The 16026-nt window shown below is 45.3% G+C and overlaps 1 protein-coding gene across 2 annotated transcripts in view; it reads left to right on the plus strand.

Annotated features, from left to right (window-relative positions):
* Window positions 1-16026, plus strand: part of PLXNA2 (plexin A2) — a 315976-nt gene that overhangs the window by 291424 nt on the left and 8526 nt on the right. For both annotated transcript variants that reach the window (XM_084611054.1, XM_084611055.1), the window contains exons 23-28: window positions 2532-2598; window positions 3772-3918; window positions 5589-5748; window positions 6437-6540; window positions 12852-12951; window positions 15536-15726. In XM_084611054.1, coding sequence (XP_084467180.1) covers window positions 2532-2598; window positions 3772-3918; window positions 5589-5748; window positions 6437-6540; window positions 12852-12951; window positions 15536-15726 — 769 coding nt within the window. The remainder of the gene's footprint in view (window positions 1-2531; window positions 2599-3771; window positions 3919-5588; window positions 5749-6436; window positions 6541-12851; window positions 12952-15535; window positions 15727-16026) is intronic.

Consider the following 16026-nt stretch of genomic DNA (forward strand, 5'->3'; position numbering starts at 1 on the left):
CCAAGGTGCCACAAGTCCTCCTTTTCTTTTATCGAGTCAGTGGAATGTTGGGACATTCTGGTACCATCAGCAATAGTTAAGGGGTTAATGAAATGTGTGTTCTCAATTTTTTTGACTGTATAAGCGTGAAGTATTATAGTTGTGTATCTGCCAGGGTTAGAACACGGTTCCCTAACAGGGCTATGGCATGGCACAAGGGGTAGGTTCTGTCCACACAGGTAAGGAGAAACCATGTTATAACACAGTTGTGCCACACAGCTCTTTCACCTGCTTATTTTTGTAGCATCAAGAGGGACGGTGTGTTAATTTCAGTTTAATGCAGAATGTAACTTACAAGAACTGGTCATGCCCTATGTTAATAATATTCATTAGGAAGTTAGCCCTTTCCCAATGAGCAAACATTTCCCAGATAGATCCTGGTTTTTTTCCTCCCATGTTAATATTCACCAAACAGTCTGGAGGAATACTTGTCTGTTCTGTGGTGTTCTCCTGCTGTTTGATTTGACTGTTTGTTACTGGCTCTTCTTTATTCGTGGCTGGTGGTTTGTTGCCTAAGTCACGTGCTATTGTTTCTCCTCTTTGATTGGATGTCTGAAAAATTTTAAACAGAAGAACAATGAATATGGTGGCACTTTCCAGCATGAATTTTCAGACAATTAATCATTTGTGATTCAGTTATTTGGGGATTTACAGACATTTTCATGAATACCCTCCAGATGTCATATACTGATGATAATATAACTCCTGGTGTCCTTGCAAATAGAACTCATTGCTTTTGATGGCTGAAATACTGTAACTTCTGTTTATTATTCAACAAGCTTTGCTGTTAACACAAACCCTCTTACATTAGTAGTGTCATCTGTTTTACAGTAAGAGCTGGAGAGTGCTGGGAACTATACAGACACATGGTGAGAGGCAGTGTCTGACCCAAAGGGCTCACAGTCTGACTAGACAGACTGAATGAGGGAGAGGAAGCTGTGACCCAAAGAGGGTCACACGGCAGCCCCATCAGCATTTGATATAGGACCAGAACCCAGGTCTCCTGAGTCTCAGTTCAGTTCCCCGTCCACAAGACTAGACTATGGTGCGTCTCTAGTTATGACTCCACACTACTGGTTTTTAATGCCCTGCTCTAAACAGCACCTGCAGCATTGTTTACACTGGCAAAAATAGGGCCCCTAATTCATTACCGGTGCTGCTCTGCTGCTGATAGCACTGGTCTAGGCAAGGCTAGTCATGCACTGGGCTGCTCAGACCCATTCAGAGCAGAGCTGTGATGCATTAAATGCCCCTCGCTGCCTGGAGCACTCTCTGTACTAGCCGCCCCAAGCAAGGGTGGGAGACTTTTCAGAAATGTGGCTATTGTAGACACAGCCTGAGGCTACGGCGAGTGACCAGCTGCACTGACACGCACCCCCTGTCTAGACAAGGAAAGCCGTGCTTTGCAAGATGGAGTGGGCACTTCGAAGGGCAGCTGCTAGTTTGTTTCAGGCCCAGCAGTTGCTGTTACCCGATCGCTGAAATTGGGGCTAATCCCAAGCACTAAGGGCAGCCTGAGAGTAATGACGGGGATTCATTTACAACACATTCTCAGCTAGCACAGCTGGCAACAAAAGAAACATCCTTGTCCACTGATCTAGAGCCATGCTAGCAACAGCCACTTCTTGGAAGCCTGCCTGACAGCCATGTCTGAACACATTGGCAGCACAGTTCAGGGTCTCATAGATGAGGGGGCCCCTCATCCTGTCACCTGTCCAGTGCTGCTTTCAAAAGCATTTCCCCACTTCCAAGAAAAGGAACAGTGTTTCTTTAAAGAGAGACCAGCAATCCTGCAGAGCCAGCATTAAAAACTATCATTAGGAGCCATTGTATTTAAATTAGAGATAATCTTGGGCACAATGTGGGGAGAGAATGCTGGGTGGGGCTGCGGAGAAAGCTGCAATTTCCCTTGCCATTGTCACTCTGCTGTCCCTGATTGCCAGCAACCACTGCAAATTCCAGTGATTTACTGAGCCATAGGGTATAATTTGCACCACGTGCAAGGAGTTAAAGTGCCACCAGGCATCCCTGTCAGAGTGGCTCATGACGGGCTGTCAGCTGGTCTTTATTCCTTTCTGTTCCTGAACAATCTACATACACTTGTCAGCTAAATGTGGGAGGGGGCAGGGCTGAGGGACCATGATGCCAGATCCTCCAGTGCAGAGTCTTAATGCTGTTTTGAATTTGTGCTCCAGATGTGCACTGTTCACTCAGAGATGGTGATCAGAAGATGGTCACATGGCCAAAGGCCTGTGGGAAAAGTGCAGCCCTACCTGCTAAGGGATGCTGTGAGTCTGTAACTTGTGATACCTCACTCAGTTTGAGAGGGTGAGACTAGGCCAAGCAGTTGGTTTTGCTTTTGTCCATAGTTGGTTTTCAACTTTCCAACTCTCCCACACTATTGAGATGCGGGGTCACTGGTGTGAAGGGCAGTCGTTTGTTTTGAGTTTTTTTAAATAGACATGATGAAATGTCCTCTTGTCTTTTTCTAGGACCGAGTCTGTGGCTGAGAAGATGTTGACTAACTGGTTTGCCTTCCTCCTCCATAAATTCTTAAAGGTGAGGGGGAGACTGAGTGGAGAGATCCTCTTCCTCCTTTACCCATTCTCCTTACGCTTCCCCAACTCTTCTCCTGCCCAAGACCTAGTGGGTGACTCCAGCCTTTAAAATGCCCGACAAGACCCAAAGTAAGGGGGAGACAATAGCAGAGCAGAGATCTGGAAATAAGACCTGTGTTCTGTGCATTTGGAGCTGTAGTTAAATTAGCTGAGTCTCCGCTAACTATCTCCGTGCTTGGCTTTGTTCAACCCTGAGGTTGCATGTTGCACATCTGAAATGTTGTATGGATGACAAGCCTGCAAGGAATCATGCCTGGTGCATGTCTCCCTGTCTCCATTCAGCTGAAGGAACAGAGTACCGTTGCCATCCGTCAGTGAGCCCTGACACATAGGAGGCTTTCACACCTCAGAAAAAGACCTGCCTGTGTCATCTAGTCCATGCCCCACCCAGTAAAGTGTAGTTCCCTACAGTAAACTCCTGACTGCTTTGTTCAGCATAATGTAAAATAACCCAGGTCCTGGAGCTTCTGCCGCTTCCCTGAAGCACTGTGCACAGCCTGTTGGATCTCTCTAATGGGGAATGTGCCCACCTTACTGTTCAGTGTAACTTTCCTTGCTCTGTGTAATCCCATTTCACCTAGCTGTACCCTCTGGAGTACCCCCAAACAACTCCTCTCCCTACATCATTCAGGACTGTGAAAAATTTTACACCCTGAGCGCCGTAGTTAGGTCGACCTAACCCCCCAGTGTAGAGGCAGCTAGGTTGACAGAAGACGTCTGCCGTCTTGGAGAGGTGGATTCGCTATGTGGACAGAAAAACCCCTTCCAGCGACATAGGAAGAGTCTACACTATGTCACTACAGTGGCATAGTTGCAGCACCATAGCTGTGCCACTGTAGCAGCTGTAATGTAGACATACCCTCAGATTCCTTCTCTCCAGCCCTGGGGAGGCAAGCCAAGGATGATGCCCACATTGAGTAATGGCCCCTTGGCATTGGCTTTCCTCTCCAAGTGCTGCTTTGGGCCACAGACCTGCAAACACTTACTTTGGTTGTTAAGATTCAGCCAGTGGGACCATGCATCTGCTTAAAGTTAAGCATATGTATTAGGATAAGGCCCTGCCAAAGAGGCACCTTCACCTAGATTTTGTTTTGCTGTGTGTCTTGTCGAACAGGAGTGTGCTGGGGAGCCGCTCTTCATGTTGTACTGTGCCATCAAGCAGCAGATGGAGAAGGGCCCTATCGATGCCATCACAGGGGAGGCACGCTATTCTCTGAGTGAGGACAAGCTGATCCGGCAGCAAATTGAGTACAAAACATTGGTGAGTTGGCTGTCCGTGGGACCCAGCTTTGAACTGTACGCGTCATCTCCAGCAGAAAATGACTTCCTGTAAGTTAAAAGAAGCTGTACAGGAAGGGCAGGATATATGCAGTCCTGATGCCCCAGGGTAGAACTAGCTGCGTCATGTCAGAATTGGTCCTTCATCGAAAGCACAAGCAAGAAGTACACAATTTTATGGCCCAGATTCTCAGCTGGCTCAACCCATACTCCAACATTGTGGACCACAAGCGTTGCGTGTGCAATAATCTGTGGGACGTAAGTGCATGTAATGTTATGGCCCGATTTTCAAAACCTCAGGGTGCCAGGACCAGGTGCAAATTAAGTATGTACCTAACTTGCTTGTGCAGATTGTGTGCAAACAGCCCGGGCTGCTAAAGTTTTTGGAAAATCAGGGTTTACATGTGGCATCACAGACCCTTGTCATCCTTTTTTAAATCTATCTATAGCTCCCCATGCCCGTGCCCTCCCCAAAACATAACTCCAGGGGACACCCTGAAGCTCTTGTTATACCAATAAAATAAAAACCAGCAGGATCTTATTAAAGGGGAAAAGGCAAAATGCCACATTTATTGTGAATACAGAAAGAATCATAGTAAGCAGTTAGTTATAGCTATAACATTCCATTCAATTTCATATTTATTCACACATTCATTCATACACACACACACACAGGTTCTGCAAGGTTATCATCATAGTTACCAGCCTTAGAGTTGCTCATGCCAACCCATTGGCCAGGTGGCCTGGACATGAGGAGGGAGCAGGGCCTTGTCAGATGCTCATCTGATGCTCCTGGAAGTTGGTTTGCAGAATCAGACCCCAAAGTTCTCACTTTCTAGAGTTCCTTTTTATAGGAATTTCTTCCTATGCCAGTCTATGGGAATTGCTTCATCATGCTGTTGCTGAATCAATCAGCAGATGGCACATTCCTTTGACGGCTCCGTGCTGCCAGATGTTATCTTGTTCTTTGGTTCACCCATTCTTGAGGCTGTTGGGTGGATTCCAGTCTGCCCTCTGGGGGTCCTCTGGTTATTTCCACTTGACGCCTTCTTCAGCCAATGGACACTGGATTCTTAGGCTGGCACCTCCCTGCTCATTCAGTTATTATCCACACTAAGCATCCATCCACATACATCCTCTATCTCTATTTTAATCACAATTGTTAACAAAGCCAGATGAATACAACAAAAGGGCGGATAGTCTCTGGGTGCTGTTTCTGTTGTTACAGAGTATTGTTTTGAGCCTCTCTCTTAGTGAGTGGTTGTTGTTACAAAGAATTGCTTTGAGAACAGACTCTGTCTTAGAATGTACTAACACAATTAGCAGCTTGCAAGTTTCACACATAGAGGGAGAGAAACAGCACCAAAAACCAAGAGACCTCTTAATTAGTGAATACCCTGGAATTTGAACTATGGGGAATCAAACTCATTTGTGATTTTAATACAGAACTTTTTTAATATGATCCAACACTCTTAGTTTAATGAGTTTCCCAAGGAGACTCTAGATACAACAGCTGTGATATCAATGCAGAGACTGGCTTTTCAGGGGAATTCAGCGTTAAGTGTCTCTGACCCATGATGAACGTTATCACTGTTATGCTGGATGTTTCTCTGAAGCCCTTTTGAGAGCCGTTTGGGTCTTCTCCCTCTCTAGATCCTGAACTGTGTGAACCCCGATAACGAGAACAGCCCAGAGATCCCCGTGAAGGTGCTGAACTGCGACACCATCACTCAGGTCAAAGAGAAGATTTTGGATGCAGTGTACAAAAATGTCCCCTATTCCCAAAGGCCAAGGGCTGTCGACATGGACTTGGGTAAGAGCAACCCTGCCCTGTGAGAAGTGGGCGGGGAGGTGGCGGGGGGAGAGTTAGAGAAGTAGCCAGTATTGGGGTAGTTCTCAGAGACATTTGTAATGTTCAGGAAGCTGATCGCATTGGCTAGAGCCAGGATGGCTCGCTTTGTGCACACTTGCTCTATCCTTACCTCCCCCACAAACACACACTACACCCCTCGGAGATGCTGTTTCTGCAGGACACAACACTGGGTCAGACTCTTGACCTGTCTTAGCCATTGCACTCTGCAGCCCCTGTTAATGTCCCCCAGAAAGCTGTCTTCGTGGAGCAATTGCCCAGTGAGCAAGTGACTGACACCTCAGACCACCTTCAGCTTTTTACACAAGCCACCTCCACAGCCATGTATTGACAGTAGTGTTGGAGGGGACCCGTGGTTCAGATCAACACCCCAAAATCTAATTACATTCCCCCACGCTGGGGAAAATTCTGCTCTTAGATGCAAGGAAGCAACCCACATTGACTTCCCTAGGGCTTCACAGGAATAATCAAGAGCAGAAGTCAGCCCTTTCGTTGAACACCCCTTCCTGGGAGCTTGGCCTCTGAGAGACTCATCTCTCATACAATGTCACATGAGACGGATGTGGACAGAAGAGGCAGGTGTCTTTTCATCCCTGACCATCATGTCTGCTTGCTCTTGCCTTCCCTGCAGAGTGGCGCCAGGGCCGGATAGCTCGCGTGGTCCTGCAGGATGAAGACATCACCACCAAGATTGAGGGCGACTGGAAGCGGTTAAACACCCTGATGCATTATCAGGTAAGAAACCATCCCTGACGCAGAGCTCCCAGAAAGCAGCCAAGCGGAAGGGAAAGAAAAGCAGAAATTTAATTCCTCGGCGTCTCGTCTAACAAGACAGACAGGGAGGTCACGTTCTTATGATAAACCAGAATGGTTCGGTGTGCTCGTGCATTAGACAAGAAAGCAGCCCTGACGCACATCTTACAGAAACGAGCAGAGTTGAAAATTGACTAAATTAAAAATGCCAGCCTCTCTCACCAGATAGACTGGGTATGCAGAGAGAGGGCTGCACTGTCACTGTTAAAGATGTGGGGGCTGCAGGAGGCTATCATGTCAGAGACCCAGGCCTGGAAACGGAAGCCTAAGTGAGAGAAAGGGGAGGGCAGTATAGGAAGGGAGAGGGGTTTCTGTCTCTGAAGCATCGTAGATAGGCCACCAGGCACCATGGGGGCAGATTAGCCGCCTGATCCAGTGAGGCGGGGCACCGAGATACATGGACGACTTGTCTCTTCCAGTTTCTCACTCTCAATCTTCCTACATGTTGATTCTCCGTTCTCGTTCAGGGGATAACAAAGGCAACTAGGTTTTTAGGAACAAGGGGACGTCGCCATCACCCTGTGTCCTGCACAGCAATCGCATGGCTTCAAAATTAAAGGCAGTCACAGAGGAGTGTGCCGCCAGTTAAGGGAATATCGCCCCAAGCACTGTAAACATAAACCTGAACACTGGGAAATGTTTCTTAATCGAGAAGTGGTGGAATGTGTTAAGCTCTGGAATGAGTCTCCCAAGAGAAGCATCAGGAGCCCCTTCATTGGAGTCATTTGAAACTAGACTGGTCAGAATGCTATAGGAGATGCTGCATTCCACAGTGACCAGGATGGATCAGATGACCTACAAGCTTCTTTCCGTCTCTGACTGCTGTTAGGCTAATGACACCAGCCAAGCACAGCCTGCCTTGGGTGAGACTTGAGCAGCTAGAAAGTGTTAATTATGGTAGGTCAGAGAGAGAGATAAAGGTACGTACTCAGCCAGGTCCATCTGTCTACCACATGCTGGAATGTGCTGGAGTGTAACTGTATCCAACCACCCGTGAAACTGATTTCCAGTTAGTAGAGGCATTGTTCTTGAAACCCAGCGCTCTGTATTGTACGCCAATGGACCTGTCCATAGCCTTCCTGTAGCTTCAATGTACCTTGGAGTAACCCTCCTAATTAGTCACTAGAAGAAAGGAGGTTGGCATGTAGTACGAGGATACTTCTCTTTCTGAGCAGAATGGTTTCTCAAGAGAAGCAGATCTTTCCATGAGGTACTAGCCAGTTGCCTTTTGAACAGAAACCTTTCCCTTTTTACTTTGCTTGTTTGTTAAAGGTGACTTATCTCGTGGCTATTCAGTGGCCTCTCTTTGAAATGAGTTTCATGGGTCTTAGCTCAGTTCCTAGCAGATTGGTGTCCGCATCACAGATACAACCACCACAGCTGGCTTTTAAGTTGGCAAGCACAATTCAGGATGGGCTTGGGCCACGTATCCTGAGGTCCATGTGCTCACTTTGATTGAACTAGTGTGCTAAAAATAGCCATGTAGCTGCAGCAGGATGGGCTAGATGCCAGAGTATGTGCCTCGGGTCTCAGATGGGATTGTACTCAGGGTAGCTAGCTCAGCCTGCCACCTACATCATTGCACCTATACTGCTATTTTTAACACCACAGCTCATTCAAAGCCAGTATGAGAGTGTTTACACAAGCTAGAAGTTACACCCCCAGCTCCGGTATAGATGTGCACCAAGACAGTGTGAGCGCAAAAGAAGTGATTAATCAGAGAAGGTGGGGAGGAGCGAGGGAACTTGTGATCAGCAGGCAAGTAGGGAGGGGAGAACCAGTTTGATTTTTAAAAAATCGTAATAATGGGCCCAAGCCACAAAGGTCAGATCCGAACTTTCCCAAAGGGTTGTCCCGGCCCATTTCTAGTGAAAATAAGAGCTACCTCCACAAAGCCACCCTGCCTTTCATACCAGACGTTTGTATGGTTCTGTTTGTATGTTCAACCTGTTCTTTCCCGTGGGTGAAGCAATGTTACGCTGAGATCTGAAGATGCAGTGTGCTGTGTGGGGAGATGTGCAGTTGATGTCTGCAGCAGCATTTGCTGTTTCTGCTGTGCACGTCATGCTGCAAATATGTTGCATGTGATGCTCCTTTGTGCTCTTTTTAAGAGGCAGCATTGGCTAGTACACTGAGCATTTTGCCTCTGCCACTGACTCTTTGTGTGGCCTTGTAATTTGGCTAAGATAGCAGAGCTAACACCTTGACTCTGGCAGAAGTGCCATGGCATCTTCAGGACCCATGAGTGGTCAGAATCTTGCTTTAAATAATAATGCCTATCTCTTGTATAACACTTTTCATCAGTAGATCTCAAAGCACTTTACAAGGAAGGTCACTGTTTTTATCCCCATTTTACAGATGGGGAAACTGAAGCAGAGGTAGGGGTAGAAACCCAATCTCCTGAGTACTAGGACATGCTGAAAGAGTTAGCTGAACGACAAGCCCCTTACCTCTATACTGGGACACTGAATCAAAAGGATCGGTGAATTGCCAACACAATTGACACAATTCCTGCAGCTTCTAAGTACTGTATTCTGTGGAGGTCTCCCATCCAAGAACTAATCCAGCCTTACTCCTGCTTAGTATGATCATGCTTTAAGGTGGTACAGCTGCAGGTTCTAGTTTTTTGGACAGTATCAGCAATCATTTATTATTAGCTGGATGATTTAATTCCAAGTCTTTCTCTTAATCCCACATTTCTTCATCAGCTCTTCAAGGCAAGATATTTTTTTTCTGGGTTTTTTATGATAACGTCCCACCTACATCATAATCAGCTGATTGTCTTTGTCTACCCATTAAATCATTAATCTGATTTTCACAAGCATCCCCTGTATGGAAAAATCAAATAGAATTTAATAGGAAATGATCAGCTTTCTATAGATTATTTTTGAATAATGTTATAGAATTATTATGTGTTATAGAATTGAATAGCGAGCTGTATCCCTGCTGCTGAATTCTGTATGCTGGCTTAAAAATACCTGTAGAAAAGGTCTCGTTCTCTGTTAAATTCTCTAGGGCTTTTAGAAGAATTTCTGTAGAATCCTACAACATTTCTGTAGAACCCTATCTATCCCTGTTAAACTCTGTAGGATATGCTCACACAGATTTACCCAAGACAAATGAAGCACTCGGAGTTTAACATCAAGTGATTTACAATGACTTGTGCAGGGTTAACTCGGAGGCAGCAAACCATGAAGAGACATCACTCACTGGGAGGCTGGAAGGGCTGAGAGATTAGAAGACTATTTTTTAAATGAAAAATTAGCAACAGCCAGGGAAAATGCATATGGAAGATGAGATTCGGACACCTATAGTGGTTTGGCTACGGAATGTCCAAAGCTGGAGCTCATTAGCTGCTCTGGTATCCTTGCCAGGCCATGTCAGTAAAGAAGGTATTTGCTGGATATCTTGTCTGTTGTTCTCCCCACTCTGTTTTTTACCATTATTTTTAAAGGGGTTTCACATAGCATGTTTCAAGCCAGTGGAAGAACCAGAATATTTGTAAAGTTGTAAAAAAAAAAAAAAAGTCAGCCAATTTTTCATGTGTTTCCAGGGTTCTATAGGAGTGTGGTGGCAGCAGGGCAGAATGGGAAAGGAAAGTATGTTACATCTGATTCTAATTTGTACACTGGTGCTTTTTAGCTGACGAGTCATTCTGCCCAAGCTTCAGAGGGCAAGAGTGCTCCCTCTATATGTGTGGAATTTTTAATACTTCTCTCCTAGTTAACTACAGCTCTGATGAAACCGTATCCAACTACAGCAGCCTGGAAATTATTGCTTCTTTGTGTGAAAATCCAGAGCTTCCTTTGTATTCCTTGCACTGGAATGCTTAGATTTCACTTTTGTGAAATTAAACCAAAGTGGCAGCTAATAACAGCCTAAGAAAATAATATCACCACTTGATCGTTGCTTCCAGTGACTTAATAAATTGGGAGAAGTGAGGGAGGAACGGGGGGAGAAGAGGGGAAATAACAGAGATGTGAAGTGTTGTACTTAGTCAAATAGAAATATTTCATTTTTGCTGGGTGTAACATGAAGCCGTATTATTATTATTATTAATAATAATAACTGACATTTATATCACTTCTTTCATCCTGAAGGATCCCAAAGCACTTTACAGATCATTATACATTAGAGCTCATTTTCCTGAAGCTAAGGTGGAATGTGCCAGCTATTTTGCACTGGCAGTAGTTATTCAAACTACCTTCAGTATGAAACTGCAGGGGGAATTTAGGGAGGTGGAATGAAATCATCCCAGTTGGAGTTCGACCTCAATATCACTGTGACTCCACCTATATTCAGGGAGGGTGCTCACGGTTCCATAGTGAACACGTGTGGTCAGAAGCTTGGTTTTCTGTCTCATCAGGCAGTATTGCACCCCCTTGCACTGGGGTTGTCATTTGTATGGCAGTAACACATACAGGCCTCCAGTCATGGATCAGGGCTCCATTGTGCTAGCCGCTGTACAAACACAGAACAACGAATACAATCCGCCCCAAAGAGCTTATAATCTAAGTTGTTGTCTAAACCATGCTGCTTGCGTCTCCTCTAATGTGACAATCAGCGTAGGTCTAAAGTCTCTGGACCTTGCAAAAACAGGGAGTCTTTAGGAGGGGTTAGAATGTGGAGGAGGAGTGCATCCAAGAGGAGGCTCGAACAGAGCTCGTGCAGGAGCTTGCAGAGAATGAAGCTTAGACTTGTATTAGGCTGCCACTGGTGATCTTCAAAGGAGGGAATGATGGGCTGATTGAGTGATGAAGGTCATTTTAGCCGCTGCATTTTGGACAGAGTGGACGGAAGAGATAAGGGTGTAGGGGAGCCCATAAGGGACGAGGGGTTGACCAGGGCCCAGGCGTGTGTTTTGGCTGCAGGGACAGAATCAAAGGGTCAGATTTTCAATATGGCGTGGAGAGCCAAGTGGCAAGATGTGGCAAGAGCCTGGATGTATGCAGGGAGTGGGGAGTCAAAGATGAGTGAGCAAGATGGTGAGGCTGACAGGGAGGGAGGTGGTGTGAAGAATAGTGCAGGAAAATGGAAGTGGGGAGAGGGGTTTAGGAGGAAGAGTAAGGAGCTCATTTTACCCATCCAAGAGAGAGAATCCGATATGCCGCCTGGTCAGAGCAAGACCAGCATGAAGAGAGAAGTTCCAGAGTGATTGGTGGAGAGATGATAGATGAGTGGGTGTCACTGCATAAGAAGAAGAGGAGTCCTTAATAAGTTCTCCAGGGCAGCACCTACTCAGACCAGTATCCAGATTTATGGAATAATGCACCCTGGCTGGCAAATTGGGTATTTAGACCTAGGGGACAGATAATTTGGGGTAAGGAGGGGATGTTTTCTTTGTGTAACCCATCACCCTCCTCAGGGAAATCACTGGCTAAGCCCTAGAAAGCACATCAACCTGAAGATACTGTAGGGTTGACTTTCCTATTCCCCTGCCATACTGCATCATAAGGTTCTAAGTTCAGAATTTAAAAAATGCTAAGGTCTGTTAAATTGAAATCTGTAGATTCTTAATTAATGAAGATAAGTTAAAAACTTCCAATGACTATTAGATTTATAGGGAGGGTAAAATTAAATGCTGCCACTAAAACTTGCTATAACAGAATCTCGTTAGCACTAATGTTCATTTATAGTTTGAGTTTCCAGCGTTTAATCCTTTTTTGGTGTAATAGAGGGACCGACAATTTAAGATTCTGAAAGATAGTTTTATGACTTGTTCAGCTGTAAATCAAACTTTTAAAGTTCATAAAAATGGTTAAAATAAAAAAATGGTTTAATAAGAGTGTTTTATGGTCCATAACATTATTATAGCTGTTTTATTCCCTTTGCGTTACGACTTTAATTGGATCGCAACAATTCTTGAGATTCTCCATTTTATTGGATAAAATGTAATCTTAAATCAAAATGACCAAAAATGTCTTCAATATGTCTTCATTTATCATCCCTTTCCTTCAAGGGCTTGAATCTAGCAGAGGACTCAACAAGATAAAGAGGGGTGTCTCTCTTGTGTTAAGAAAACAGAGCAGGCTAGTGGGATTCGGTTTTTTTCCCCTTGTCGTCTTGAACAAGGTGTCATTTTGTTAGCTCCCTGCAAAGTCTGGATTCTAAAACTTTCAGCCTTCAGTGTCTGCTACTTAGCAGGTACTGTTCTACATTCCAAAGGTAGTATCACCACCTCCTGGTGGTCTAATCTCACTCACCTGCTTTCTTCTATCTCTTTGCCTTACCAGGTGTCAGACCGCTCTGTGGTGGCTCTCGTTCCTAAACAGACCTCCTCTTATAACATTCCCGCCTCTGCCAGCATATCTCGAACCTCCATTAGTAGATACGGTAAGAAGCAGGGTTAAGTGCTGGGGATATAAGGGCTCATAGGCAGCGACCCGACTTTTCCATTGCTAGACTCCTCTTTAGACTCCAGCCTGGAATCATTAGTGGAACAAGCTTTTTGGTCTCAGCTCGTCATTTTGCTTAGTTCCAATCAACAAGTGAGAGTATTCTTAACTCAGCATGCAAGATTTTACACACATGGGAATTGGGAATGTTAGTTATTATTTGCATAGCAATATGGGTAGGCATTTTACAGACAATGCCCTAAAGAGTTTACAGTCTGAATAATTGAGTCTGTTAGATGCCAGGTGCATATTTATAGCATTGTATACACAGTAATAATAATACACCTTCATAAAGGATGGTGGAGAAGTCCCTGGCACAAAGGTTTTTTCAGCTCTTTCGTTCTACAAACTGTTTAGCCAAAGATAGCTCTCCTGACAGACCCACCTCCTTTCCCAGTTTCCTGGCTCTCAAAATCTTTATTCCAGGTACCATCACGGAAGAGTTCTGCAGAGCCATCTGAATGATGTGAGACCCTCCAGCTAGCAGAACAGTATTGTGGCTCTGTGCACCATAGCAGGGGTTGTTTGCCACCTATAAAAATCAGTCCAAGTCAGAGTTCTTAGTTCCGTTTGTTCTTCAGGTGGAGTGGGGAGGGGACCCAGATGGGGGAAGTAATGCCAATGCTTGTTCATCACCATCAGGTGCAAGAGCATTTGTCAACTACAAGTATGCATGATCTTTGCTCACGTTAATATTAATAATTCTAATTGTGCAGACAAAATGCAAATGAAGATGCAGATTTACTTTCCATATTATGCATCAGTACAGCGCATGTTTAAAAATAGAATTACTAGATGCTTCCCAGCCTTTCCCCCTCCTTTCTCCCCCATGCCTTAATTAAATTGGCTGGAATATTCATATTTTTCTGCGTATTAATCAGGGATGAAACTTTAGCAACTTTTGTAATAACTGTTATATTTCCCTGCGCTAATCTCCTTAACTCTTTCTGGTACTGGGAAAGGCGAGTGGAGACTTGGGAGGCTGAGTTGGCCACAGCAAAGCAAGTATTTGAGAGAGAGAGAGAGAGTGTGTGTGTGCTGGTCTGATAGTCTCACCAGAATGTTCTGCCCCAGGCCACAGGCTCAATGGATAGTGTGTGGGTGGAACCAGGATAATACATTTCCTTGGGGAACTGAAGCACCTCGTATCACTCTGCAGTGAGCGGGGTGATTAGGGGAGCACTCTTGCCACGCTCCAAAGAGGAATCTGTTCCAGCTCGCCAGGAAGGGTTGTGATCAGGGCTTCTGCAGGGAAGCAGTGGCATTGGCCACTGTCGGAAGACAGGATATTGGACTAGATGACCTTTGGTTTGACCCAGTATAGCCGTTCTAACATTCCTCCCCTCCCCAACCTGCCTGCACAGGAGCCAAAAAGATACAAGCACACACTGCAGATACAACCCGTCATTGGTCTGCTGTTTAATTCAGTCACTTCTTAATTTGATCTTTTGTTACATTTTAACCACATCACTTGTTTTAAAAATAACACAGCTTCTGCCCTGTTTGGATTGTGCTGGGCAGCTGCAATCAGACTTACAGAGAGCTGACATTAAGGCCCTGATCCTGCAAACACTCATGCACGTGCCTAACATTAAGCATGTGAGTAATGGCTGTGCTTTGAATGGGACTGCGTGTGAGTAAATCAGGTTAACCAATTAGGAAGAGTCCCAGAATCTGAATGAGAATAAAGGGCTCACGGAGCTCTGTGGCAGTAACAGATGACTGTAGGGAAGAGTTGTGTGCTATCCACCTGTTGTTACTGACACTCCCCAAGTACTCCCTTGTGTTGTGCAGTCTCTGTTTCATTTCATTTTTCTTATTTCACACACATACATGGACCTGGACTGGATCAGGTGGGGCGGGGGATACAGGGAGGAGGATAGAGTAAATGGTGTTTTAAAATATAATAAGAGAGTCTGAGCTGCTCAAGTTCTCTGAAATGACACCGTCACCTTGAGGAATATGTATAAAATAAACTTGCCAGATTTTAAAGATATGATGTCATGAAAAAGTATTCAAAAGTGTACCCCTCACAAAGTCATCACATGGACATAGTTACCTACTCCCAGTGGTATCTGAGATACCACCAGGCTTCTGTGTCCTTGTCTAGAAGGCAACATCACCACCAGTGCAAGCTGTTGGAATGATGACCCAGCAGATGTAGTTAGTACTTATAACAAGAAAGCAAAGGTTTGTTCAGCCCCGGGTGCCCAATCTGATTATCATAAAGGCAGCCTTCCACCTCCCTCTCTCAAATAGCCACTCTCCTACCCTTTCCCCTGGACAAGGGGCTGCTCAACTGGAGTTAAACCCTTCCTCACCGGAGACGAAGTCCTGCCCCTCACATCCTTTCCTGTGTGGCCACGTGTGGCAAATGCTGCTTTTTTAATGGTGTCTGCAATGTATTATATCTAGTTGCTCTGCAAATAATCCAGTGAAGGGGGGGTCTACTAAGGAGAGACAGAGAAGTGTTAGAAGCTGCTTCCTTTGGACATCACCGGCTTCTCTTCCCTTCTTTTCAGATTCAACGTTCCGGTACACAGGCAGCCCAGACAGCCTCCGCTCCAGAGCACCCATGATCACCCCTGACCTGGAGAGCGGAGTGAAAGTCTGGCATCTAGTCAAAAACCATGACCATGGAGACCAGAAGGAGGGCGACCGGGGCAGTAAGATGGTGTCTGAGATCTACCTGACTAGACTTCTAGCTACAAAGGTAATCACTATGCACCAGAGTCTGGCTGGAAAATGTATAAATAGGTCTGCAAAGACACAGTGCTCAGCCCCTGTCTCAAGCCTTCAGTGTCCATGAATGCAGCTTTGCGACCTGTCTGTGAATTGGACATTATCCCCATTTACACAGGGGGAGCGGGGGTGCAGAGAGGGTACGTGTGCCTAGAGTTACAGAACAATTCAATGGCAGAGCCAGAAATAGACCCCTGGTTTCCTGCAATCGCTCCTAAACTTCTAGATGCTCCATCCTTTCACTAGCACTACATGCCACTAAAAATTGAAA

This window comes from Lepidochelys olivacea, assembly GCF_965140295.1.
Source record: "Lepidochelys olivacea isolate rLepOli2 genome assembly, chromosome: 21".
In the NCBI taxonomy this organism is placed as follows: domain Eukaryota; kingdom Metazoa; phylum Chordata; order Testudines; family Cheloniidae; genus Lepidochelys; species Lepidochelys olivacea.